Here is a 27,864-nt window from a genome sequence, read left to right as displayed (position 1 = left end):
TATGAAGATCAGTTCAATATGAAACAGTTACATAGATTGTAAGGGAGTCACAGAGATTGCAGATGGACATCTGACGAGTTTCTCTGGACCTATCCATGACAGACGAATGATGACTTGTTTTCCCTCTTGTCATATTCAATGAAAAATTTCTGTAAGATTAAAAAAAGCCCAGTGATATTTGAGTAGATGCATATTTCTATATATAAGGTTGTGACAGGTGTCAGCAAGAAGCTGAGAGATGCATGCAGAAGTCATATCAATCATAGCAAGACTCATGCATTAGCTGTCATCAGCTGCCCATGCATGCATTCTTGATTTAATGAAGTTTTGTGGTGCTGCTACAACTTTACTGTTTGGTAAATCCTTTACTAAAGCTTACATTTGAACAAGTTAATTTTGTATGAGCTCATACATTTAAAACTGTGGCTTTGTTTTGTATTTTCACTCAGCAATGTTCTACAATGGTGGTTAAAATACAATGTCACTGAAATCCAGACTTAATAAAAGAGTTGAAATCAACTCGACTGGAGAATGAAAGAGGCAAATGAAGACTTCTCCACTTGAGAAAAAGAATTTTTTCATGGACTGTTTTGTCCTTTTCATGTTCTTCAGTGAGTAGGGAAGATACATCTCTTTGATCAAACAGTCTCTTCTTGAGGGTGCAAGATCGTCTGCCTTTTACAAGAGACATGGTGTTTACTCAAACTCAGCGAGGAGCTAAACACATTTTTCATAAGAATGAAAAAACAGACTCAGGCAGGGGCATGGCAAAGGATGGATTCATAAATATTCCCCCTTAGCTTGGCCCCTGATAAGAGAGGGGTAATCCACACTTCATAATTAAAATATTACCTTCCTAAATACTATTCCAGATTGCAACCATGCATAATTCCATCACAGTTACATATTTTCCAATTCACATTCTAGATGCAGCAGTTAAGCTACTATAAAAATGTAATTTCTGTTTTCAGTTTCTCCAGATGTTCTAAAGCACATATTGTTATCCAGTTGCACGAAAGCAGTATAATGGTTTTCCTATTTGTTTCATTATACCTGCATAACCCATTTTTCCTGCTTTTGTGCCTATCTCACTTTTTGCATGAAACCAGCCCTGACCCCAATCCGCAGACTTTGCTTTTGTCAGTATTAAACTGCTACGGGAACATGTGGATCCTGCAATGAATTCCTGTTGTTCTACATTTAATCTGAATAGTTTCCAGGAAGCTGGATGTCACTAGCAGACACACACCCAGCTGCTGTAGTGACACACAACAGCCTTTTCTCTCATCAGCCAGTACATCAAAAATCACTTTCAATTACCTCAATCAAATATGAGTCACTGTAGCATGCCTAAGGCCTGACTGTATTTCAGCTGTGAAATGTAAGAGAGGATACAGTTATTTATTTACCAAAAATAACACAACAATCTCTGCAACAACTGACATATTAATCCATTTCCTTCCTAGTAACATTCCAATGTGGTTATTATCTTTCTACCTATTTCATTTTCCTACTTTAAATGTTCTCTATTGTTTGTTTTGTGAAGAACGGTGTTGTTGCTACTTCAAAATGGGTGTCATTTTTACTTCTGGAAGTAGCTTTACTTCATTTGGCTAGGAATATTATAATATTCAGTTTGTTTTACATAAAGAAGTATTTAAAAAGCGCATTTGGATCCATCCAGCCAAGAGAACTATACTTGATGTTCTGCTGGCTTATGGGTAGTATAACGTCACAATAAATCACCACAGAGGAGGAGCACAAAGTGTAACTGGAGGAGCCCATCCAACAAGTGCGGATCCATATGGCAGCGGTAGCAGCATACAAAACCTCACAGCACTCACAAGGAGAAAAACAGTATCCTAAATTTCACCCAGATATCGTTCTTGAAGTAACAGCACACAATCATTCCTAATTCATGTATATTTCTACAGTAAAAACATAGTAAAGCATTTTCTGGACACTAATTACAGCTTTGTGACATGCAAAGATGCAAGCTGCCCACATCAGATGTGTCTAGATGTGGACTTTAATCTCTCTCCCCTTCTTGCCTAATTCCCTTTTAATTTTGGCATTAGGCACTGCTAGTGTTTGTCAGTCTTCATGCCTCTTGGGCATCTTGTTTTGTCCCTCTGCACTTAATTGTGTTTAAAACTTGATTTGGTTTCATTCCAGCAATGGTTTATATTTGTATAAAAAAAAAAAAAAAAAAAAAAAAACACAAAACAACCAAATAAAGAGATGCCTGCAGGTGTAAAAGAGGCTTCTCCATGGAAGACAGTATGCTAACTAGGTGACAAAGCTGTGGGTGTATATAAATAACTCTTGTGAGAGTTAGCACAGCACAGCTGGCAGGGAAGCAAAAAACTATTTTCAGCCTGTAGCCTGCAAATACCTAGAACTGAAATTCCACAGATGTCATCTGAAAACAACCAGAATTTAATTCTTTGTATAAACATTTATAGCTCCAGCACAAGAAAAAATAAGATCTACACATTAGAAAAAAGGGGGGAAAAAAGCCCACTGTCACTAAAGGACACATCTCTGCTCACTTGAGGCCAGGCTGCGTGGCTTGGTGGTCAGTGAGCTCTGCAGGCATGCAGGATGGGCATGGTGCACTGTGAGGATGCTTCCTGGCCTGAGCCCAGGTCTCTGCAGGCTGTTTGTAGGGCTGCTGTGGGGAGAGAGGGCATAAAGAAGAGTGTCCTCAGAGCCACTCTGAAGATTACCATTTCAGAAAGGTATAAATATAAATTTTATTTACTGACCACTACTCCTGAGCAGAAATCATAGTGACAGTATAATATCATCTATCAGTCTACTGGACAAATCCTGGAAAGCAGTTATCACTGATGCTGTTGTTATCCAGGAACATCTAGTTCTCCATCTTTTTTGCATTCCTTTCATATAGCTAACAGTTAAGCTGCCTGTCCTGTTAAAAAAAGAAAAAAAAAAAAAAAGGACAGCTTAAAAGCAAAATTTCTATTCAGATCAAAGAAAATATGTAAAATTAGCATTAAAAAATTACTGCAACTTTCTTGTATTCAGGGATTAGAAGATATTAAAATTTTTCTTTGGTAAATGCTCTGTTTGAGATCTTAGTTTAATTTTAATGATGAATTTATAAATCTGTTAAATGAAAAAAGTTAGAATGAAAACTTAGAAGTTTTATTGTTTGACCATTATCATTATCATATATTACAATTGTGCTGTTGCAAGAAGGCAATTCTTGCTTGATTCTGAAATGATTAGCTTATTCTAAGCTAACGTTTCAGCTGCTTACTGTGACTGCTGAATCCTAAGTGAATTTGTGCTACAGCCTTTTGCACTGAAGAGGTGATTGCAGAAGTGCCAGCACTGCCCCCTGAACAGCATGCCACATCCATCAGTTTGCACTCAGTCACAAGGAAACCTACAAACGTTCTTTACCTAACTGTTTCTTGTTGGTTCTTTAACCTGGCTGGAAGCTGAAAAGAAAATGTTCAAGGGCTGAAGTAAGAAAGCCCCAGTCAATATTTGCAGCTGGAAAATAAAACAAAATAAAAAAAAGGTAATAATATTAAAGGAAGCTCTGTCAAAAATGCAAATGTGGTCAAAGCACCAGATGGTCTAGCTACAGAAATTTTCCCTAAGGATCCCTTTCGAAGCCACAGAAAAAGGCTGAGCAAATGGTTCAGGTGGGAATCTGAACCCACCTTTATCAGCTGAATTCCTGAAACAAACTCTTGCAAGTTCCAATTCAGCGACACTGTGTAATGAGGCAAATGTCATCGTGCTTGTGCCTGCTGGGTCAGAGGATCACTGTGCTCTGGGATCCCACGTCCTGGAGTGCAGGGAGGAATTCAAGTTAAGATAAGGCTTCACCATGCTGCGTGGTTAGCATCCAAATTTGAACTTCAGTGGGATTGCCCTTCCTTTCAGGAAGGCCTAGTACTGTAATGCTCTGTAGTTAATGCTAAAATGCTGTGTAAGATACCTGCAAATGAAAACAATTTCTGTAGATATATTTTGCAATTCTGAGTTCATCTCTGCATATCCTATGGAACAGCGAGCATTTATCAATAAATGTCTTATAGCCTTGGCAGAATTGCGAACAGAAAAATATCCACCCCCCAAATAGGAAACTGAATAAATTATAAGCTTGAATATACCTAAAATAAATTGCTAATAATATAATAATAATAAGACTAATTTCATAGGTAACTGGCTAAAAGAAAGTGGCTTAGGTAAAATTCTTAAAAAATAAAGCAACAGTGAAGAATACCACAAAGCAACTAAAATAATCCAGTCGAACAATTCAGAAGTTCTTAATAGGGCAACATCTTGTGTAGGATTTTAAGATTTGAGGATTTACTTGCTATACATGCCTTACCTAAAACAAACAGACAAAAATAGCTATTAGTCACTGCAGTTTTGTGCAGAAGCTGACACGTTTGGAATGAACAAATAATTATGTGGTGCTTCCACATTATAATGCGGAATCACTGCTGTCATCTGCTTGCCCATTAATCTCATTTCATGTGCAATTACCTGTAAATTGGGCATTGACTGCACTTAGTAAGCAGCTACATCCTGAGATATCTCCTGAAAAAAATACTCAGCTTTGCTACCTGCGTTTGTTCATCGTGGTCTGTTTTATAAATCTACTACACGTGTAGTTTCCTTTATTTTGGTTCTGTACTACCAAACAGTTTTACTGACAGAGCATTTCATGGGTGGATGTTTTTCAACATTGGGTATGTATAGGCCTTGAAGGTCTTCAGTGACAGATATGGAGGTAAGAAATATTATAATAAGAATATAGAAGTTTGATGTAATGATACCCGCTACTGTGTGTGGTACACTAATAGTTATTTACTGATGAAGGTGGCAGAACACAGTTTTTGAAAAGTTTTTCATTTTATAAAGCGTATGTGATCCTCATGTCAGAGAATAGCTCTTTAAAAATATATCTAGATTCATCAGATATTATATAGCTACCTGAAAGCGCATGTTGAACCTCGCTGCTATAGACAGGTGAAATCCCAAGGGAAGGGAAGGTAATATGCTCACCTTAAGCCATATTCATTATGGGCAAACAAAGGCTGAAACTGCTTGAGAGAAGATCCATGGCAAGATCTGGGCTATTCCTAAATTTGTCTAGAAGCTCCATCCTCTTCCTAATTCATCTCTTAATCCCTTGTGCTGATCTTGTGGGACAGGATGAGGAAATCCATGATCCTTTAATGCAGTATCAGCACAATGGCAAACTCTTTCTTGACTAATGAAGGGGCTGCTACGATCATTTATATAATCACAGACAGGCTTCCTATGGCTTATTCCTCTGTGAACTGCATCTCTAGCACTATGCTTTACATCCCACAAGATGGAAAAGGATTTAGCAAAAAGTTTCATGGATACAACTACATACTGAAAAATAGTAAATACGCTTTTGGCAAACAGAGATAATATTTCTGAGTATTTTTGAATATGTTATCCATTATGTTCTGGAACTGAAGGGAAGTTTTAGATAAAATACTTATATTTGGAGAACATAATATTTGGACTAACACTGAAAAATAGAGAAGATCTTGTGTTGCTGGCAACCTTGATAAAATGCATCTTAACAATAATACTTTGGTTTAGAATATTGTACTGGAAAAAATATGGGGAACCTGAAAATTCAATTTTTCTTTCAGTGTTAAATATATGCCAGAAATTTACCTAAGCATCATCATATTTTTTATTTCCAACACCACATAGGAAATGAACCATTACTTGAATTGGAAGGATAAAATCCATCCTATCAGCATACTACATCTTTTCTCACAAGACATAGGGCAGTCAGTCCATGCATGGGCAGATTTATAATATTGTAACAGGGATTTAGTCTGGGTATTAGGAAAAAGTTCAGGCTGGATGTTGGGAGAAGGTCCTTCACCAAGAGGTGCGGTCAAGGCACTAGGACAGGTTTCCCAGGTAGGGGTCACAGCACCGAGCCTGAGGGAGTTCCAAAACTGTTTGGACAATGCTCTCAGACATGGGGTCTGATTTTTGTATGGTCCTGTGTGGAGCCAGGAGCTGGACTCAATGATCCTTGTGGGTCTCTTCCAACTCAGGATATTCTAGGATTGTAGGACTGGGGTGGTGGTGGTAGAAACATTTCACAAGTGGTTTATTGAAATCAAACTAAAAGACAGAAATATATAAAGGGAGGTTGCAGGCTGTGGCTATTGGTTGGCTGCAAATTCTCACAATATCTCCATGAAATCTGGGTGGGGAAACTGAGATTACACATATATAAGGGGAAGATTTTGATCTCATAATTTTGTCAATACATGTCTTGTCACTAATACTACCACAACTACTAATCCCATTACGGTGTCTCACAATTTACATGAGTATTTTTTTAGGCATTTTTTTTCTCTCCCTAGGCAACTGTCAGGCAGGCAGTACAGAAGGCCTCTTTCCTGTGTGTGGAGTTATTACAGCAAGCCTTGTCCCATGCTGCTGAAACCAAGAATATCTCCCCTTAAAGCAAAAGATTTATTTTATTCATACCACATTTTCATTATTAAGAAAAAAATATGATTCATAAAATATTACCCTATGGCAATATGCAGACTTTAATATTAATGCCATTTTATTTAAAAATAATAATCCTCTAAAATAGAAAAGATTAAACTCAAGCATGAATAAATACTTGTATCTGCCTTGAAACTACATCTGTGCACTTTGTCTCTCATCTTTTGACATCCCATGAACATCTCCAAAAAGTTAAGGAACATTTTCTCTTGAGCAAAAAGCCCCTCACGGACGTGGCTGGTTGTCTTTGAGAGATGTCTAGGGGTCTTCTAATTTCTCACTCATAGAGTTTGAAGCTGGCTGTATTCCATAACCAGGTTTTATACAATAATTAGACAGCCACTCAAATTATTGTTACTCAGTTCTTTGGCCTCAAAAAATATTCCTTATGCAAGATTCTGCCTGTTCTGCTGACTGATAAGAAAATGTGCATTCAAATTGGTCCTGCTATGACTGACAACATTGTGCAATTCAAGAACTGCAAGCCTTAGGTTATTCCTCGGTTCTTTTGAATCAGTGTGTACCATACTTCTGTGCTGAACTGTCCAACCCTGTATTTTTAAGCTTTCATTTTATTCTTAGCAATTTTATCTCTGGAAGGCAGCATAACTGCAGCAATTGCACATCCCATTTCAGAAAAATAAAGCAACATTCATTTTACATTTTAATGGCTTACTGTTAGGTGTGGAAATGAAGAGACTGATTATGAATGAGAATGACAAACAGCAAAACCCAATTACTCACGCGTGCTAGGCTGGTTCCAGAAGGGACTTTATAAGGGACGTACTTTCTGTAGATATGCCCAACTCTAGAGCATGGAACATCAAACATGCCACCTCCACACATCCACACCTGGAAAGGAGACACAAAGCAAATGAAAGAATGACTCCTGGGGACAAATGGAGCAAAGAAGGGAATTTTGACTGATGTTATGGTTTGTTATGTAAGGGTTATGTAAAAACTATACATCGTTCTGTACCGAATCCTCCTGCATTCTAGTGGTAGCCTTCTTTGCTTACCCAATGCTGCAATTTGATAAAAAAGGTTCTTTGGTACCTGGAATCTCACTTTGCAAATACAGGGTATGTTTAAAATGAAAATATAAAACATCTTTGATGTATCTATCAATGATCCTCCTGCAACACAACCAAGATATTATTTTGTCTACTGTTTAAAACTTATAGGGACAACGTTTCAGAAGAAGGCCATGTGTGTAAAACAAACCACCAGAAAGAATTTCCAAAACACCTGGCTTATGTTTTGTACTGAATAGTGAAAAAAGAGCTCAACTGTTAAGATGCTCTTCATTTTGTAAAGAAAAGGGAAAAAAAAATCCATTTCCTTCCAATCAAATTCACATAGAGAAAAGAGCATGCTGCTACTTTTCATCATTAATACATTTGACACTGAAACAAATGTAGTCATCTCTGTCAAAATTGATGGGAGCTGCAAGTACATCACAGGCCTAAAACCCAAGCTGCATGTTGATGGGCAGCAAGTAAGGAATTCTTCACAAGGCTTCACAAAACCTAGTGTGACTAGGTTTTACCAAGTGTATGTGAGAGCAAGGCTGTGTGTCACATCAGAGGAACTACAGAAATCAAGCAATAACACCTATGGGCATCATTTTCTATGCCAAACCACTGAACTCCTAGATGGCTATTAGGTGGTTTTTATAGCACACTGACAACATTTATGACTTTCTGATTAAAAAAAATAATAATGAAAAGAAAAAGCAATTTGATTTTGCAAATCAGGGAAATGGAAAACAACAAAAAACCTGTGAAAGTCCACAAGCAGAACTTTTTTCAAAATCCTGAAACCAGTCATACATCAAGAGTTTAAAATTCACTTAGAGTGAAAGCTGATATAAACATTAGTCCCTAGTCTTGGCAAAATAGTATTCTTTGTTCTCTGCAAATATTATAACAGAATGGCTGCTACTCTATATTTCCATTAATTTCCATTTATCTGGGTGAGAACAGAGGTCCACATGCTACACATATGAAGGGATTTTATCTGTATTTGATGCATTTTGGAGCAAAATGGAATGAAGTAAGCTTGTGATTGAGGCTAATGCAGAACAGAACAGACAACTGAGAGTTTTATCAATGATTTACATACAGAAAGCAATTCATCCAGAAGTTGATATACTCCCAGTTAAAGAAGCAGTTACCAGATCCCTAGAAAAAGGTATCAGAAAATATGATATGATCATGAATACTTGACATTCACTGTGAAGCCTGCAGCGAACAATGTGCATCTCTGCACTTTTTTACCATACATTTCTCATTCTGACTCTTCTGGCCTGCCTACCAGCTGGCTGTAGCAGCTGGCTTTTTCAAATCACAGAAAAATGAAATGATTGATTTCATTCATTTAAAACAATACTGAAAATGGACAAGAGTTTGGCCTCTTTTGCTGAGCTTGCCTTTGTTACAGAGGGTGTATCTGCATAGTCCTGGCTGAGTGGTTGTGAGCTTGCGACTACATTTTAGTAATCTGAACGTGCAGATGCTAAGCACTGCACTGCGGGATCACTTGGTGCTTGAGAGTGACTGAAAGCAATTGCTGAAGGTAGCAAGCTGGAATTCAGCCCCTGAGAGTGACTGCTATTCATACTGTGAGAAGAGAAAGCTGGGGTTTTTAGCATGAAGGCCTGAGCTGCAAAGCAATTGAGGAATCTACTTCTTATGGGTCATTTGGGTATTAGCCCTTGTAATTGTTTGAGGCTCTGTACCACATTGCCTGACAAGCCTGAGTACACTAGCATGAACAAGGAAGGTTTGAAACCGCCAAAGACAGCAGAAGATCCTGTCCTGTGGGCCCACAGACACCCTTGCACAGCTGAAAGCTGCTCAGGACCTTTCTCTTGCCCAGCACGGAGTTAGTTAGCTCTTCACTAAGGCACAGGAGTGCTCCGTAGGTGCTCCTGGTGCTTACTAGCATGTCAGACGAGCAGGCACATTTTGCAGGTAAGTGGCACCAAGCGATAAAGGCAGCTGCACTGCCAAATGGAAGCACACACGGTGATGGAATCAAGAGTATTTTAACTCCTATTTCTGTTGTGAGCATATCTCATCAGGTCCCTGAGTGAGCACAGTCCTCCTCAGGGAGCAAATTTACTGATGGGTTAGAAATGGAGACCCAAATGAATGCTCTGCCTCTGTGCCAAAATAACTCATTACAGTCCAGAGTGGTCTTGCTATGCCGTGCTGACTTGAACATTTTTTTTTCAAAACCATTTTGTAAAGTTTGCTTCTTAAATGAAAACCTGAAATCCTGTTAACATTTGTAGATAGAATCATAGAATATCCTTTTCATGTAATCCCGTGACACCTAATTCTCATTCATAAACATATTAAAAATAATAAAAATGAGAATGTTAAAATCAGGTGGGTAAATGACATAAAAAAAATATTATTCGCCTTTCTGCAAATACTCTGTATGTTACATCATTTGGTACCTTTTCAGTGGATACCTCTGTGGCTGTCTTCAAATAACCCAGTGTACAGATGAAAGTGCAGACATATATCTACTGTTTGTTGCTGTTTTTTAAATTGAAGTGTTATTTCAAAGACTAGACAAGATATTGAAGTCATTAAGCAATGTTTCTTACCTACTGAAGCTACGAGTGGACAGTATAGAAGTTTGACTCAGAGGAGGATCAACAACAGAACAAATTTAAAAGACAAGAAAGCATATATATATATATAGGGCAGTATTACTTTAACTCAGACAACGAGAGCTGAAGTAGACATATACTGCATTTTCTCTAATGCAGTTGAATATCTGGAAAAAAAAAAAAGAAAAGAAAAAGAAAAGAAAAATGAAAGGAGAAAAGGAAAAAAAACTGTCAGGTATACTGAGGCAATAACAAGTGGGAGGAAATAACACTTTGTGTTAGGTTTAAATTTGATAGATATAAAACTTGAAAATGCTGTGCTGCACCTGAGGTGCACTGTGTAGGGTAATTGAAATGAATCTCGAGCTGCCTTGAAGGACATTTAGCAGCTGTTCCTGTTTATCTTTTAGCTTCACAATGGTTTTAAAGGCATTTTTAATATTTTCCTGGGAAGATCAATTCTGGCAACCTTGTCTTTAAAATGTGCATTTTTATGTCACCTGCACTAAATGCAAGAAATTGGAGAATGGCTTCTGTGTTAAATATTGCAGATCTCTAGTGTACCATGAAAAGAATTCAGGTGGTGTGGGACATTTGGCAAAATGATATCACAACACTGATGCCTCTGTTTATCTAAGATGCAAGCAATGAAACTCTCAAGATTGCTAATGCCTCCTTCTTACAAAGCAATGAATCTGGTCCACAGCTGAGGTATAAAATACAAAGATGAAACTAAAACAATGCAATTTCAGTTTGGAAAGATCAAAAGAAGAGTAGTTTATGTGTCAGCTATGTAATATATCACAATTTATCTTTATATAGCTCCTTCCAAGTGAATGTTGCAAAACACTTTATAGGGATGGTTGAAAGCAAAAGGCAAGCATTAATGCAAGCTTTAAAATAGATTAAGCTGTGGTTTTGTGGCTTTGTTCCTGACTGCAGCTTAGATATCACAGATGCATTTTCTGGCTCTGCTGTACATCTCTTCTGGGATTTCGGGTGAATCACCCTCTTTTTATATCACTTCGTCTTTAAAACTAAATGTTACTTGCTCTTTCTATCTCGTCGCCTTATTTGTCTTGCTTGTGAGTGATCCAGCCCAGGGACTATCTGTAAAATGTAAATACAGTGCACACAAGAATGAGACTCCAACCCATATGCTACACTGTAATCATAATTACTGCAGTAAGAGATTCATGATTTTTGAGCAGTGGAGGATATGTTGCTGGAGAACAGGAACATAAACATACAGCAAATTAAGTAAAAGATTGAGGAGGGACTGAATGGATTTTGGATCAGTCTTCAAAACTAATTGAGAAACATACTGCAGCTGAGAGTCAGTAACAAGACAGACAATAGCAAGAGACACTGAAATGAAAGAAAAAAAAAACACAAAAACAGTAAACTGGTGGAAAAGGAATATAAAGTATGTCATGCAAAGCTGTCAGTTTGGTGCTCTGTGCATTGGGCAAGAAAGATAGACTACAAACAGGAGAAACGTACTATCACAATGGGGCTGAAAAAGTCATAGAAAATATAAACACAAAAACATTATGGAATTTTGCAGATACTCTTCCTGAAATGTAAGCCAAGAAACCAGATCTGGCAGTGGTAGAAAATGAAAAGGAAGAATATTTTATTGTGAACTTTTCCATGTAATGAGAATGCCCAGCTAAACGCAAAAATAATAAAAAAAGAATAAAAACAGGAACAATGACTTCAAATGTGCAGTCAGCAAAGTCAGAAACAGCAAAAGCCATTTACTCATGATGTAGTGGAATTTCATGCCAATGACATTAAAACAGTACTGTGTAAACTGGAAATCAATAACTGGATACTTCAACAGAACCTACCAGCGGTTCCCAAATACTGAGCATCTGTACAGAAGTACAGTATAGTCTGCAACTGCATTGACAAGTGGTAATGCTCCCCTACTCCCTATCTCCCCCCAAGATTGCCAGCAGTGGAAGGAATTAACAATGAAGACAATAAATAAAGGGTTTAATGAACTTGGAAGTGTGTCAAAAACAGGGATGGAGAGAACCTGGAAGATGTGTCAGATAAGGATAAGGATAAAAAAAAAACTAGATATAGGTGACTATCTTCAAAGAGGCTGGGATATTAGCATGATCATTTTTGTTAAGGTACGGTATATGGCCATGACTAAGGAATATTCAGAGTAAAGGATCTTCAGCAAACACAGGAAATGACTATCTTTTGCAACTCTATATATTTTGGAAATTACTACATAAACTGTGTCTTTATAGCAGATTTAAATTTAGGATTTCCTATACAGTGGCTTCCCTGGTTGATGAGAAAGGAAGCTATCAGGTCAGTTCCAGCACTTGGACAGTTTTCGCAAGTTTAGAGCATGCTGAGCAGTATCGTTAGCAAGATATCATACATCTTTTTAATTAAAAAACTGATCCTGAGGTTATGCTGTCAAAAAATTAAAATGCTACGCGTTATTTCTTATGTAAAAATTAATCTAAGAAACCCGTTAATGAAGAGGTCCCATTTTGATACACAGGTTGCAACTGCCTTACCATTCCTCAAATGTGTGTCCAAGTGCTCTGATTTGAAAACTACAGTTCATCAACGCAGCACTCCATGTAACGAGTGCTGCTGTCCTCTGCTGCAATGTTACCAATCAAGAACATAAGAGAAGTATGCTGTTTTTTTGTAGTCACAGAAATAAATGTCAAGCAAACTTAAAAAGCTGCCTTTTTTAAAAAAACAACAACAACAACAACAAAAAACAACTTGTAACAACTTGTCCCTCTGTCTTCCTAACAACTCAGCAGCTGGAATAGAAATGTGCCTGAAGTCTGAGGAAGTTTCCTGCTATGGCACAATTCCAAACATCACCGAAGCATTATAAAGCTTCCTGTATTTTAGAGAAACATTCAATTACTCTGCAGTAAAACTAGTTTATGTGCAGATTCAGGCTCTTTTTTTCCCCCTAGAACACCCCTCATCCTCCCCAAACACATACTAACAGATTTTTTCTCACACTACCCACCCCCTGTCCCCATGTAATGAGATAATGCAAACTCCCCCACAGAAAAATACTTTGGGTTAGGAGTATGCTCTGCACTGAAGCCTGGTGCCTGTCACCCCAGGTCACATCTAGTGAAACAGCCAGTAAGAAACATCAAAATTGACACTTACCCTCCAATCTTCCCAGCCTGACTACCCTTCCTAAATCTGTTTCAACTTTTTTTTGTGTCAGAAACTGCTGCCTGACTCCCCAGACAACCAATTCTACTGTTATAATCTTATTATATAGTTTTTAAAATCAGTACTCAAACTCTGCCTTAGCATCTTGAACTCATAAAGCAGCATGGCTTAGCTGTTATTAGTGATTCCTTTGAGCTTGCATGATGACCCTGTACACCAGCCTTTAATTCACTGTGCGTCTGGGGTATGCAAAATGCAGTAGAAGATTAAAGTGAGCACAGCACAGCAGAGCAGGTGCTACTAAGTTCACAATGCAGAAGCTGATGAAGCTTTATGTCAGACGACATCAGGCAAACTATTTTCTTGACTTCTGGGTCTAGCAAAGATCTAGCCATCATACTTTTTTGAAAGATCCAATTTCTCTGTTTTCTTTAAGCCCATGCTCTGTACTCATGGCTTCCTACCTGCCTTGTAGCCCACACTCCTCTAATTTGAGTTGTGTGGATGACTGTTGATAACTGTGATTCAATAATGCAGACGTCTTTGGTTGAGAAGATGCTTTTCCTTAATGTGATCTTGATTGTCAAGTGATACTTTCCCTTTGGTGTGTGAACGTTTCTGCAGAAGTTTCATTCCACCATTTAGGATATTTTTCTCCAAATAAAACGAGGCCACAAAATATTAAACATGCACTGTTTCTTTTACATGATTCTATGCTTGGAAACAGTGAAATTGGGCACATAAGCCTGATACTTGAGATACACATTTGCCAAAGATCTTCCTTAACATACCTGTAAGCTTCCCTCAAGCACTCAAATCATTAAAGTAAACAGGAGCACTAATTAAAGACATGTGTCACAGCTTGTCTACTTTATAGTACCTGGATCTACTGTTATAATGTTAAGCAGAGAGGTTACAGTAGGTTGTTTATCCATGAAGTGGAATTTAAAATTCATAACTGAGTAGAAGAACAAAAACGATCCATGAACACTCCTCACTCCAGCTCACAGAGCAGGGCAATCCATTCGAGGTGAACCAGACACTATTTCCTTCCAGAGTGTCTGTGACGGCTCTCACTTTGGCATGCACTCTCTCATAATTACATCACTATATCTGAATTAACCACAAAAATCACAAGTCCAACACTGGAAAGATCATGTCATTGGTATGGTATCCATTTATAGTAGCTGGATCACTTATTTATACTTATATAGCAGCGTTCATACAAATGAATCTCAAAGTTAAAAACAAGGTTATATACGAAGAACATAAAAGGAAGACCATGTCTGTCACTTAGTTTAAAGACCAATCTGAAATAGTCATGTAACATGAACTTTCTTCCACTGTTATGGGACATTTCAAATTGGCTTCTTTTTGCAGCTTCTTAATGGAAAAAGAAGTCAATTTTTTACAAAATACTTGAGATGTAAATGAATTGAAGAAATGAGCGAGAACAGTCAAGTATCTGGTAGTTACAGATGTTCTGGAGGGGGTTCTTGAGGCAGCATGCTCCAGATAGTCATTTGCCAAGTAAAATAACATTAACACAAGATATGGCATCAACACAGGGTACCCCAAAACCACAGATAATCTAGGGAAGATGTCATTTCCTACCGACTCAAGCTGGGTGTTACACACGTTGGTCATCTGTTATTTTCATTGACTTTGTAAATAACAGAGAGATAGCAAGTCCACCACTGTCTCAAGTTTTGTGAATAAAAACGATAAATTAAACAAACTTGCTCTCATTTAAAAAAGTTTTAAGACAACCAAATCTGTAGCTCTCAGTGTAGAAACTGTTGAACCAGAAACCTTTCCCAAGATGAAATGGGTAATTCTGGTATAACAAAAAAAAGTCTGTTCGGTTTCTCCGTTCTGCCTCCCATGATTTCTTCTCCTGTTTTGTGTCATTCCAAACAAAACAACAGTGTTTTTTCTGTAACTCATATCTGTTAAATTCTTCTAACAGAAAGCTGTTTCTATTGGCAATTCTTTTTAAGGAGATTTTTTTTTCCTCCTCCTTCTTCTTTTAATACTAATAAGAAAGGACAGGGACCCTAAGGTTAGTATACACTAATGAGATGAATCAGGAGATATGACTGAAATGAGACCCAGTGTGACACAGCTGCCTCCAAAAAAAAAAAAAAAAAAAAAAAAAAAAAAGAAATCTATCACTTGAACAAAACACATTGGGGCAATCTAGCAATCTAGTATCTCAATTTCTAGTGCTGTTACCATGGTTTCTATACAAAGACTGGACTGCATTACAATTATATTCTTTGTGATGACAAATAAAAGGAATATTTTTAATAGGATAATAAAATCTTAGGTGACCTGCCAGAGACTGTTTTTACAGCTACAAGTGACTACTTACATTTGACTCTGAAACAACTTATATGGATAGAATGTCAATCAATATATTCAAAACATGTTTTCCATCTGCTGGGATTCCCTTGCCTTCCAATTTTGCTTTGCTGTGGCGTAAAAATGATTTGGAGAAAGATGAGAGTAGTGCAGTTAATACAAACCATTTTTCTGTTCTTGATAACTCCCATAAAGACAGTCCAGCAGCTCAGTGTAGGGTCATGCTGTACATTTTATTCCACAGAATGGCCACAGCTCTATTGTTTTAATCACTGTTGAAACTCAGATGCAGCAAGATGTACAATATTAGTCATGGCTGACATACTAAATTTATTTGCTGAGCTTTACACTGTAGGAGTTTGGAAGTAGGTTGGAAAGATCCTGAAGCTAAATGTGAATTCTGATTACAGATCCAAGCCTTATCCAAACAAGTCTGACTCATTTAATATATTTCCTGAAATTCTATCAGCTAATTGAAAACCTGTGCATACAAAGGCCATAAGGTAAAGTTCTTAATTCCATGGGTATACTGGAGCATAATAAACTGAATTTTCAAAATTAGATATATTAGTCTATATCAAACTAACGCAAATACCTGTTTTACATGTGGAAAGCAATAAGACTTTCAACTCAGCATGTCAAAGTCAAGTAACTGATTTGAATACACATGTCCACACAGAGGATATACCATGGACAGTGGTTCATAACCTGGGCACTCGGAAACTCGCAATCATTACAATTATCCAAATTGAATTAGAAATCATCTGATTTTGATAATCCGGCCTGTAGGTAATAACTCATAGCAGCTGAGCTGGTCTAGTGATTCATTGCTACCAAAGAGAATCCTCTTTCCTATGAGTTTCTACTTTCATTTCCATCCATTCCCATGAGCTGACCCTGTGGGAGCCTACTCCCAGCATGGTAGGGTTCAGTAAATGTGTCTGATGGGAGGTAAGTGGAGAAGACTTGACACAAAGGACAAGGTAAAACTTTATCCTTTGATGGTGGTAAGCTACCAGATAATTGGAGAAAATTCCACTAAACTGCACTCAGTGATTTTATATGGCTTATGGAGGCTATGTTGATGACATAATTCTGTTTTAAATTAGTGGAAATTCATAAAGAAAAAGAATTCAAACTGTACTAATTCTTGTTAATTCTGGTTAATTCTTCTTTAATTCTAGTTAAAACCCTAAAGCTAGAGTTAGTTACAGCATCATGATCACAAAGCATATCAGAAATCAAAATCCACAGGCATAAAACCAAACAAGTAAGTATTACATAAGGTGACTCGATGACTTACCTTAAAAGAGATTTCATACTGCTCTCCTCCCCATATTTCTAATCCTGGATCATAGCCTCCCAGCTCCCAAAACCATTTTCGGTTAACAGCAAAAAGACCTCCAGCCATCACAGGAGACCTGAAGAATAAGTAAAACAAACTGTAAATGACAGGAACTACCCTGCTGTGCCTGAAAAAATGTAAAGACTGGCATTGTATATTGACAAACAATAATGAAGATTGTGCATGCGTGTGTGTGTACAAGTGAATGAATGTAGGTGCATTCACAGTTACCTTTCTTGTAAACTACATTTACCTTTATTGACTCTAAACTGGACTCCAGCTGAGAAACAGGCAATGTGATATAAGTAGATAGATATAGGGCATGGTAGACAGTTATGTGCAAATTCTCCCTTTTAAAACCAAATTCTGTTCATTGTTAAGTAAACCTACTTAACAGTGAAAGAAAGGGACTCTGGAAACCTGCAAAAATGTTTAATGTGATCCCTATGTTCCACGTGAAACAACTCACATTTGAAAGAGTTTTGAAAGTGAACAAAACTTCTCAATTCAATTCAGTTTCACAGGTGCTGGCTACAGAAAAGCAACAGTAGATGGTCACAGAGCAGCTGCTGGGAGTTGAATACCTGCTTTTCTACAGGAGCATTTAAAGCTCCTCAACTTGGTCTCACAGTGGTGATTTACCTCATAGGCAAATCATTCAGTGTTTCCTGTGTTTTTATTTATTCCATGAATAAACATGTGGAATTCAATTGAATTGCTTTAATTCGCCCCTTTCCACAGATAATATAGAAAACAAACAAGTGGGATACATAAGATTATAGGATGTTCATGAAAAGTGCATTTTAAATTTATAAGCATGATTTTTTATACTGGAAACTTTTTTTTTTTTTTTTAACTACCAAGACAACGATGCTTCTAATGAAGTAAGTACATTGACAGCTCTTGGGAGTTCAATGTTGCTCAATGATTCCTTGATGTTGTAGTGGAAGGGTTCTACACTGAACAGGTAGAAGATAAGCTGAAGAGAGGTCAATCCAACTGCTCAATCAGTTTTGAGTCAACATTTGCCTTACAAGTTCAGAGCAACAGGCAAAAAGGAACACATTTCTGTTAATGTCTGGTCAGTAAGAGGAAAGATGCTGGTAGTACTTCCTAATCAGAGAATAGACATAAAAACAGATAGTATGCTATGTGTTTTGTAACACTGCAGCCCCTCTGGGAAAATCATCCCACCTGGGGGAACTTTTGTTTTGAATTAATATAGGTGGATTGTTTGTGGCTATGGAAGCAGATGGTTCCATTCCTGAGAACTGACTGGCAAACAAAAACTTCATTCTTTGCCACTGATTTAGGATTTGGTAGTGAACTAGGACTGATAAGTATTGCAGTAAGCGAGAAGTTTATTAACTGGGCATCAAGTTAATGGAATAATGTTCTGCCATATTTTTTCTTACTTACCACTTTTTATAATGCTATCTTTTATCCAAGACAAAAAAGCAAACAGCTGGGTGGCCTCTACCACCATTAGAATCGCAGAGAAGGAATGTCAGAAAATGATCCTCTCAACTGCATTCATAGTAATGAAATACATTACAGGTATTTTACCTTTCACTTCTAGTATGTAAACTGAAATATATGTATATATATATAAAGAAAACATAACTTACATTTTATATTAAGCTATCAATGTTCACAACTAGGGAGCTCTGTTTTTAACAGACTAATTCTGTTTTCCTTTAGAGATTATATTTCTAAAAGTACATAGTAGCTTTGTGAAACAAAGCTCCAATATTCTAACTGGCAAGGCCATGCTCTGCAACATAGACTGCGTGTTAATACGTTTCACTTTTATTGACATTTCATACCTCAAATATTGACTGTTCTTTCCACATATGAATAAATTCAATGGACTTTTTATTAGAAACCTTCCCCTGGGGATTCTGGCTACTACAATACGTTTTCCATTCCTACTGATGTAAAACTAATTACAACATGCCCTTTGTGACTTCAGGTTCTAAATAATCAAAACACAATGTCCTTTTATAAAGATGGACTTGCATGGAAAATACTAAAACCTAAATCTTAACTGGCAGAAGAAATGAAGTCCTAGAAATCACTGGGGAAGCACAGGTTTTCTCTAATTCTCTTCAGTATTTTATCTTCCTTGAGCATTTCTCTTGACACAGCGAAGAGCCTACGGAAATGGCAATCCCCTCAGATGAATCAGATAGAAAATGAAAAAAATCAGACTTCAAATTGCAAGATAATTGACAGCTACATTAAAAGTAATCTGTACATTTTCCAGATATAGTACTGAGTAAAGAAACCCCTTGTTATTTAGATGAACATTCATAAAAGTTCAGAACATTTATTACAATTAGAAAAACTAACAAACAAGGGACTGGAACAGTGAATTCATATTTCTATAATTTACTTAAAAAAAAAAAAAAAAAAAAAAAAGGTTTCATATGATGTTGCTGTAGTCATTCCACAGCATGTTTTGACATTTGAAGCTTTGCAGAAAAAGTAATGGGGAGGACAAAACAAGATAGCTTTCTAGTTATTGGAAAGAGATGAACAATAAGTTGTGTGGACCTGACCACTTGGCACAGGATATGTATTCCACGGCATGCCACAAGCAGCTACAGCTGAACAGGGCTTAAATTGTCTCCAAAATATGAAGACAAGAGTCCAGTCCTACAATCTCAGCTGATATTAAAAGTCCTTTTGTAGTCAATAGGATTAGTCACACAGACAAGAATTGCACAGAGCCCAAAAGAGAAGAATTAATGTCTTGTTTAATGGCTTCTATATAGAAACGTCAAGTACAAAGCTATGTTTGTAGAAGACATTTTTTTTTTCATGAAACATCCTACTCAGACACTTAAATAATCATACTTGAGCTACTGTAACATAATATTATGTGAGTAATTATAGTGGGAAGCTGTAAAAAACTTCTAGTCAAAGACTTCAAAGGACAAAGACTCCTAAACATCAGAAAAGCTGGAAAGGCTAAGGTTGCTAAACTTAAAAATAGTTATAAAACGCTTCCATATGAGAAGTACTACACAGACTCACTGTACCTGGAAGAGCAATACTGCTGGTAAGTCAACTGATTCAAAAATTGCCCAAGAGACCTCCTTTTTCCCAGCACAGACTGGTGTGCTGAGACAAAAATGGAGTATGATTTAGTGACAGTGAGAAAAAAAAGGATTTTTTTTTTTTTTGAAAAAAAAAATATACACTGCACTGAGAAAAAGGCAGGTAAATGCTTAACAAGAAAAATAGCTTACAGATTTTTACAGATTTAAAAAAATGTGCTTAAAGAAGTGTAGCAGTAGATTAACTGTAACCAGTGAACAATTTTCTGACTTCTCATAATTTACGTGCAGAGGAAGAAAAAAGATCATCTATGAATTTTCAAAGTCAGAGAACCTCAACCTGCTGGCCATGTTGCTTTTGATGCAGCCCAGGAGGAGTGTGCCCCTCCACCTTAGTGATACCACAGGAAGGCATCTCAGAAGAGTGAATAGATTCAAATACGTTGTTCCAGAGAGCTGGTGCTCTCTGCAGTGATTCTTGATAGTGCACCAAAGCTTCATCATGCAAACAGCAGAAGCTGATACTAATCCTATATAATACAAGTTTTGAACAAAAGTAAACATTAAAATCTATGCATGTTTAAAGTAAGAGACAGAGATTTGGACACTAATATGAAATGATGTGGCTGCAGAAATAGAATAAACTGAAATGAAGAAGATGAGCTGACTTAGGCTAGGAAGTGATAGATACAGTATGAGCTCATAGGCTGCTCCAAAAGACAAACTGAAGGACAATTTCTGTATGGTGCATGGAAAAAGATAATGTAATTGGGATGAATGTGGATCAGACTGACATCACTGAATTTTTCAAGTAAATTAAAAAGAGGTATCTTATGTATATTTAACTGTTTAAACAAATATGTTGAAATTAGTTTAAAGTACACCTTTTTTTTTTTTACACTGAATATTTCTGTAATACACTATATCCTTTTATCTTACTAACATCCATTCTAACAACATGATTATGAAACAACTTTGCCCCTTATTTGATGAATTTGTGCCCCAGTCTCTAACAAATGCTCAAATAGCTTTTGCAAACCACTGCATCCCTGATGCCCACATCCTATCTTCTTAGTTTGTAGGAACAGTATCTTAAAATACATGACAGATCAACTGTGTAAAGAAATGATCTGTCTTTAAGTTGATTTGCTCCCCATAAATAGTGCCCCTACACCACAGCAGTTCAATAATTGTACATTCAAAACCCTCATTAAAGTACACTGTAACTTACCAGCTGTTTTTTTCTTGTTATGTAACTGTGAAGTTTTGAGTATTTATAATAAGATACCACAGCAATTTTCACAAAGAAAACTGAAGGCAGCATTTGTACCACTGTATTCAACCGTGCAGACTCCTATACATCCAGCTGGTTTCAGTAATCTGCATTCTCTAATTAAGCTGTTGTATAAACTTCATATCACTCCTAATCAGTTTGAATATTCCTGTGTTATTTTTTTGTTCCTCTCTTTCTTTCTAATGAATGGTTTGCAAAATCCATCATGTGTTGACAGATTTCATACAGATCCACATTTTACCTACAACATCTACATATATATATATATATATATATATATATATATATATATATATATGCATGATTAATACATTTCTTTCACTGGCATCCCGTAAACTATTCTATAGGTGATAATTCATTTGTGAGATGAATTTAAGAGGTGTAGAACAAAGATTTCACCCGTTTACTTCTTTGCCACCTGCACATGGTCCTGGGCAACCTGCTGTAGGTTCTGCTTGTGCAGACGGGTTGGACCACATGACCTCCAGAAGTCCCTTCCAACCTTAACTATTGTGTGATTCCAGGAAGGCACTATTATACAAGATAGAGATCAAGGCTAATTTACCAGACTCATACTTTCATAGCCTGCATCCCCCAATGATCAACAGCCTTTCTACTAAAATCGCAGTAAGGCCTCATTCTAATGCCAAATGAAGCAAATTTCCCATGACCGAGAGCTGTAAAAGAGTTGATAAAAATTTGCATTCTCACATAGCACTTATGAAAGTGCTGCAGAGTCATCAAGCAGTTTCATTACAGGTAACCTTTGTAAGTGGCATTATAGCCACATCATTCACTTTAATTTTAAATGTACAAATGATGCTTTGGTATTTAAGCAAACATTTTACTTAGCACATTGTTAAACTTCATTGAAAAATCATATTGTAAAAGAGTGATGAACCCTTATATGGGTAATGATGCTGAAGCCCATTTAGCCTACCCTCCCATATTCGGAAAATTAATGAAGCTCTGGAAGAGGTGGGACAGTTGGGTAGAGATGGAAGACTGAAGAGAAGACTTCCTTCTCTCATAATTACCTCTCATAATCCAAGGGAAATCTATCTGTATTATTGCTAGAGGAGATCTACAGTAATCAAACTAAGGAGGTTGGTCAGCAGATACTATCACAAAAGGAAAATGAATTGTTCTGGAAATGTCCTCCTGGCAAAGGTGTTCAGGAGGATAAAACTGAGGAGCAAAGGCACAGTGGGAATATTGTGCTTCAAGTTGGACTAGAGACATGAGTCCGAAACACCTGAATCCTGTAAGACTGCTTGTAAGGTGAGCTGAGAGCAGCACTACTGCTGAGCCATGTTCATGGCATGAGGGGTATCAGACATGTGCAGCTCAATTACTGCCCTAAAACCCTCCAGCCTATTAGTAGGAAATGAGTAAGAAATGCTAGAAAAAAAATCCTCCAAAATTTGATGCAACTTTCAGTTTACAGTACAGAGGCAAAATATTACCAAATATCTCTAAAATATGAACTTTTTTTTTTTTTTTTTTTTTTTTTTTTTTTTTAAGAAAAGACCTTCTGGCTTTTAGTAAGGTTTAGCTAGAAGCATGTCTAAAAATAAAAAGAAAAAAAAGGTAACTTTTTAAAAGGGTATTCTCTTTCTCAACAAGTCAGGTAAAAGACACACTACATTAGACTGCATTCAAAGTTAACTCAAGGTCAAAGTTCAAACAGATAAGTAATATTTTGCACAGCCTAAGAATTTTGCAAGTATGGGAAGTCACCCTGCTTCTGGTTCTTGTAAAAATACAATTATTTTGATTATGAAGGCCTGTGCCATTCAGCTGAAGGCACAATGAACCTCCTATTATCATCTCTTTTCCCTCTGGATTATTATGAAATGTGAGGCTGACATTTTAAGGCAATGCCACTATTCTAAATTGAGTGTACATCTTACTTTTAAACAGGAAAAATCTGCTCAAGCTAACAAGGAAATCTGTGTCTATGGAAAGTAACACTCAGGTAAATTGACATCTCATTTGAGATTAAACTTCTATGTTCAAATAAGGAACAAGGCCAGCAGCATATCTGTAGGTCATCTCTCTTGGTTGCACAGCAACTCCATCACTGCCTCCCAAGTACTAGGGAATAACAACAGTTCATTAAATTCCAACACTACCTTCAAGGATGTTCTCTCAGAATATATGGGGGCAGCAGCTCAACAGAATTACTATCCAATTACAATGCATCTTCTCTTTAGATGTAGAGGTATAAACCAAAGAGGTATCTTCCTTTTCCAGGACTTCATTTTGCTTTATTTATTTACATAACATAGTACAGCATCATAAGTAAAATCTAAACTTGGGGAAATTTTTATTAAAATTTGATGATAAATGATTCTTCTTAAAACATATTTACTGGGACCAATAGTTTTTTTGATATATATATATATATTAAACTTCCTTAATAGCCCTTTAATTCAAACCTTGTTCTCCCAACAGAGATAAATAGATAAATAATAACAAATCTCACTGGTTATCAGCCTGCTGTTAGATGATACAGATGATTTAAGCTATTCTGATTACTTTAACTCTATGACTGATTTCTGTAACTCTAAAGCATTCTGTACTTATTCCTTATTAAAGACTTACAGGCATCACAGCCCAGAAAGCCAGCTTTTGCACACAATGGGTAACGGTGACTTCATGCCCAGAGATTACGAGCTGCTCCAGTGCATTTTTTCCCTGCACTGCTCACAGCTTGCAGCAGAACTGCACCAGCAGACCAGAATAGCTGCACCATCCCATGCTCCAGCTGCACTGCTCACCATAGCATCTGCTGAACAGGCAGAACCAGCAGTGCCATGCCTACCAGGCCTGTGGAATCTCCTATGCCATAAGTACTCCACGGGGGCTGGTAAAACAGCTGCTTGGTCTTTTTATGGTTGGCAGGTGAGAAAAAGAGGTCATTCTGTTGACTGTACTGGATGGCACTGTATAGCACTGTATACATATTTGCAACAGTTGGAAAACTTTGAAAAAGACAAAAAAGGCCATCAAGCTAAAGTCACTTTCAAACTATATAGGAAACCTTTTTTTTTTTTTTTTTTTTTTTTTTTTTTTTTTTTTTTCCCTGTCTCTGCTGCAATATTTCAGGCTGAAATTTTATTTCTGTGACAGAGAATGCTTCAGCTGGGCAACTGCATAGTTACTATTAAAGCACTGCAAGGAAGTGGCAACACTGGTTTGGTTACATTGGGTTTCCTTTTTGGTCACCTCACGGCTTCCACACCAAATCAGACCAAATAACTAGTGAAGGCCATTTCCAGAACGTTTCTGAGTTGCAAAAACTTTAAGTGGAAACATAGTTACAATAACCTTCTCCTGAGTCTTTAGCAAGATGCTACTTTTAAGATACTACTGCCTAGCACACTGACGGAATCAGCTTTTCTTCAGGGTCCTGCAAACTGTGCATAGTGATCCTGATTCAAGCAGACAGAGCACTCACACTTTGCTAAGCAAATGAGACACACAGTTAATGATAGGGCCTGTGATCTGCCATGGAGCAGAGGATCTGGATGAATATTATTCCTTTGATCAGTCCTTCAGAAGTACTGTCAGCAAGTGCCCCTGCTCTGCCCTCGTGCACACATGCTGCTTCAAACTCAGGCAGGAAATGGGGACAAATGGTAATTTTAATATTTCATTTATTTCTGTCTTTAGGGGTTAACGCAGAAGCCTGAAATCACTGCATAGTGCCAGGGAGGAAGACTGGAACCTCTGTAGCTTCACACTATTGCTACAAAAAGCAGGTCACCCATTTGCCATTGGTCAACAATTTCATGAACATTATCATGCTATGAGAAGGCATCAGGAACAATGATGACCAAAAAAAAAAAAAAAGCCTGAAGAGGCAAACATAGCTGAAGATATTCTGATATCCTAGAAATTTGCTTCTAACTGCATCCTTGCTGTTTATTAAAACTCTATAATTTGGTACATTATCCTACTATAGAAGGGAATAGGGAGGCAGGCACTTAACTATAATGAAGTTAGATTTCCCCTTGTCTGCACGAGAGGCACAACAATATTTTATTGTAAAAACTATGAAACAGTGAAAACAGTTTTTCAGAAATAGAACTGACAGAAAAACACTGGAAACCATTTCACAGTAAGGGAGTAAGGAGCTGAAAGCTGATGATGTTGAGTACTTCATTGTCCCATGACAGCATCTGCTTTTAATTTGATGTTGTTGTAAAGATGGGCAGGCAGAGCTGTGGAAACCCAGGGAAACGAACCTTCCTGTTTTATTATCATAATAAATCACATTAAAAAAAATCTCCATTTGATAATAAAAATAAAATGGAAGTCTGGTCTAGGGATAGCTCTCCACATTTGCATAAGCTCATTCACTCTGTACTAAAAGTGCATGGAAATGTGCCTTAGCAATAATGACATAGATAGAGAGAATATCTACAATGTGATCTAAGGGAGATTAATATTTTTGGGCTTTGAAATAGCAAGACTGTCAGAAATTGCAGAAGATACCCAATAGCTTATTTTATTCCTCACAAAGAGTGATATCTAGTGTTCTGCTTTCAGAATTTGGATGCAAACTGGTTGTTTAGAAAAATAATGTTATAGTATAGATAGTTTTCATTAACTGTTTGTAAAATATTCTGATGGCAAGAGCTCTTGATTGCTGTTATAAATGCTCACTTCTGTTAGAAACTCTTTCAGCCATGTGAATATTTTGACATGCAGCTAAGAGGAAAAGGGTCTATCCCAGTTGAAATACCACATTTTTCCTTTCTTCTAAATATAAAAATGTGTGAAACAAGCACACTTATTACCCTATTTCGTGATAAATGGTCACCTCTAGAGGTAAGCCACTAGAAATCTCTATCACTGACTACACGCTTCTGCTGCCAAATAATGCCTTGCAAAGCTGGCTCTTTAGATGGTTTAAGTGTAAGCAGAATATGCTGCCAGTGAAATTATGCTGTTGTGCATGAACTTGGGACCCGACCTCGAAGGCAAATAATGACAATGGATTTTCCACAGAGCTGTGATCATTTGCACAGGCTGTAGTGCAAACATTTCTGAACCACATCAGTCTCAGAGCCGGAAACAAGAATTCCTATGTACTGTAGCAACCCACACATAGAAAAGCACCTCCACTGCGTGGGATGATCATCCGCACCCACCCCAGCCCTCCAAGTTGCAAACTAAAATTTTCACATAGCTCGAGAGTACAAGACAAATTTCTGAGAACAGCAAGCAGAGGGGGACCTCTGAGAGTAATGCAAAGGCAGAACAATAGCAGCCCCCCAGATGTAAAGCTGCTCCATGTGGGACTGGGCACCTGGGTGACTCGCCGAGGCAGACCTCAGCAGCCTCTGCAGGCTTCTTCCCTCTTGCACCCAGAGGCTCAGGCTAGCCAGCTTCCCTTGTATGCCTGCCACGCGACAGAGCCAGCATCAAGAGGGGTCACCCCAACCTCTACCTATCTATAATGAAAGCACCACAAGAATGAACTGAAAACTGGAAATGATAGCATATAAGCACCGCAAATGCATTAACTCAAATCCCAAGACTCCTGCCAATGCACACTTCCAGGAAACACTATTCTTCTGCGTTTATCTAGATTAGTAGCATGCAGATAAAATAAATGATACTATTATTTTAAGAAACAACTGAAGAGTCAGAAAAAAATTGGGGCAATCAGCCATTCTGACTCATTTCCAAAAATCTGCTAGTGAAAGCCATATCATTTCAGACTTAAATTAGAAAACACACAAAAGCCATATCAAATCCTGAACAGGCAGGAAGATAAGCTGGACAGTAATAACAACTCTTGCAACTGATCTATAAAGGCTTTATTGTCAAGACTTCACCAAAAAAAAAAAAAAAAAGGCAAATCCTTAATAACAAAATAATCAGAATAATCTATTGTTAGTAATAGCAGTTACCAGCAACAATGGATCTGTAGTTTCATCTGATCTCCTCCATCACAGTCACATTCATCACCACAGACAAATGGGCTCTATATTGTCTGAATGGTTAGCGACAGATATTCTCATTAGGTGGATGGTATTTATAGGATGGAGTTGGTAATACTGTTATTATTTTACAGACTACACAAAGAGTGCTCAGTGCTTCTAATCTAACAGATTTCTTAGCTCTGCCTGGAAGTACTGCAAATGCAAAGAGGAGTGCATTACTTTAAGGTCCTAGGTTCACACTGACTTGTTTTCACTATTCCACAGCTTTGTGGTCTGAAATAACAAAGCTGTCCTTGGAAATGTGAACTGAACCTTGGTAAAGGACCAAAGTGCTGTTGTAACCCTCCCTCAGTGTCAATGTACAGATGGGCTTCACACCTCATCTGTTTTCCCTAGAGACTCAAACTGCTCAACCTGCCCAGAAACTTCTCACCATGGGACATCACTTTACCCTGCAGGCACTTACATCA

At 37.4% G+C, this 27,864-nt stretch overlaps 1 protein-coding gene across 2 annotated transcripts in view; it reads right to left on the bottom strand.

The window, feature by feature from the left end:
- Positions 1 to 27,864, bottom strand: part of GALNTL6 (polypeptide N-acetylgalactosaminyltransferase like 6) — a 467,323-nt gene that overhangs the window by 37,352 nt on the left and 402,107 nt on the right. For both annotated transcript variants that reach the window (XM_068681227.1, XM_068681228.1), the window contains 2 exons: positions 17,037 to 17,154; positions 7,309 to 7,416 (listed from right to left, as the gene is read on the bottom strand). In XM_068681227.1, coding sequence (XP_068537328.1) covers positions 7,309 to 7,416; positions 17,037 to 17,154 — 226 coding nt within the window. The remainder of the gene's footprint in view (positions 1 to 7,308; positions 7,417 to 17,036; positions 17,155 to 27,864) is intronic.

Source organism: Anas acuta, chromosome 4 (genome assembly GCF_963932015.1).
Source record: "Anas acuta chromosome 4, bAnaAcu1.1, whole genome shotgun sequence".
Lineage (NCBI taxonomy): Eukaryota > Metazoa > Chordata > Aves > Anseriformes > Anatidae > Anas > Anas acuta.
This window is presented reverse-complemented; position numbering and strand designations above follow the sequence as displayed.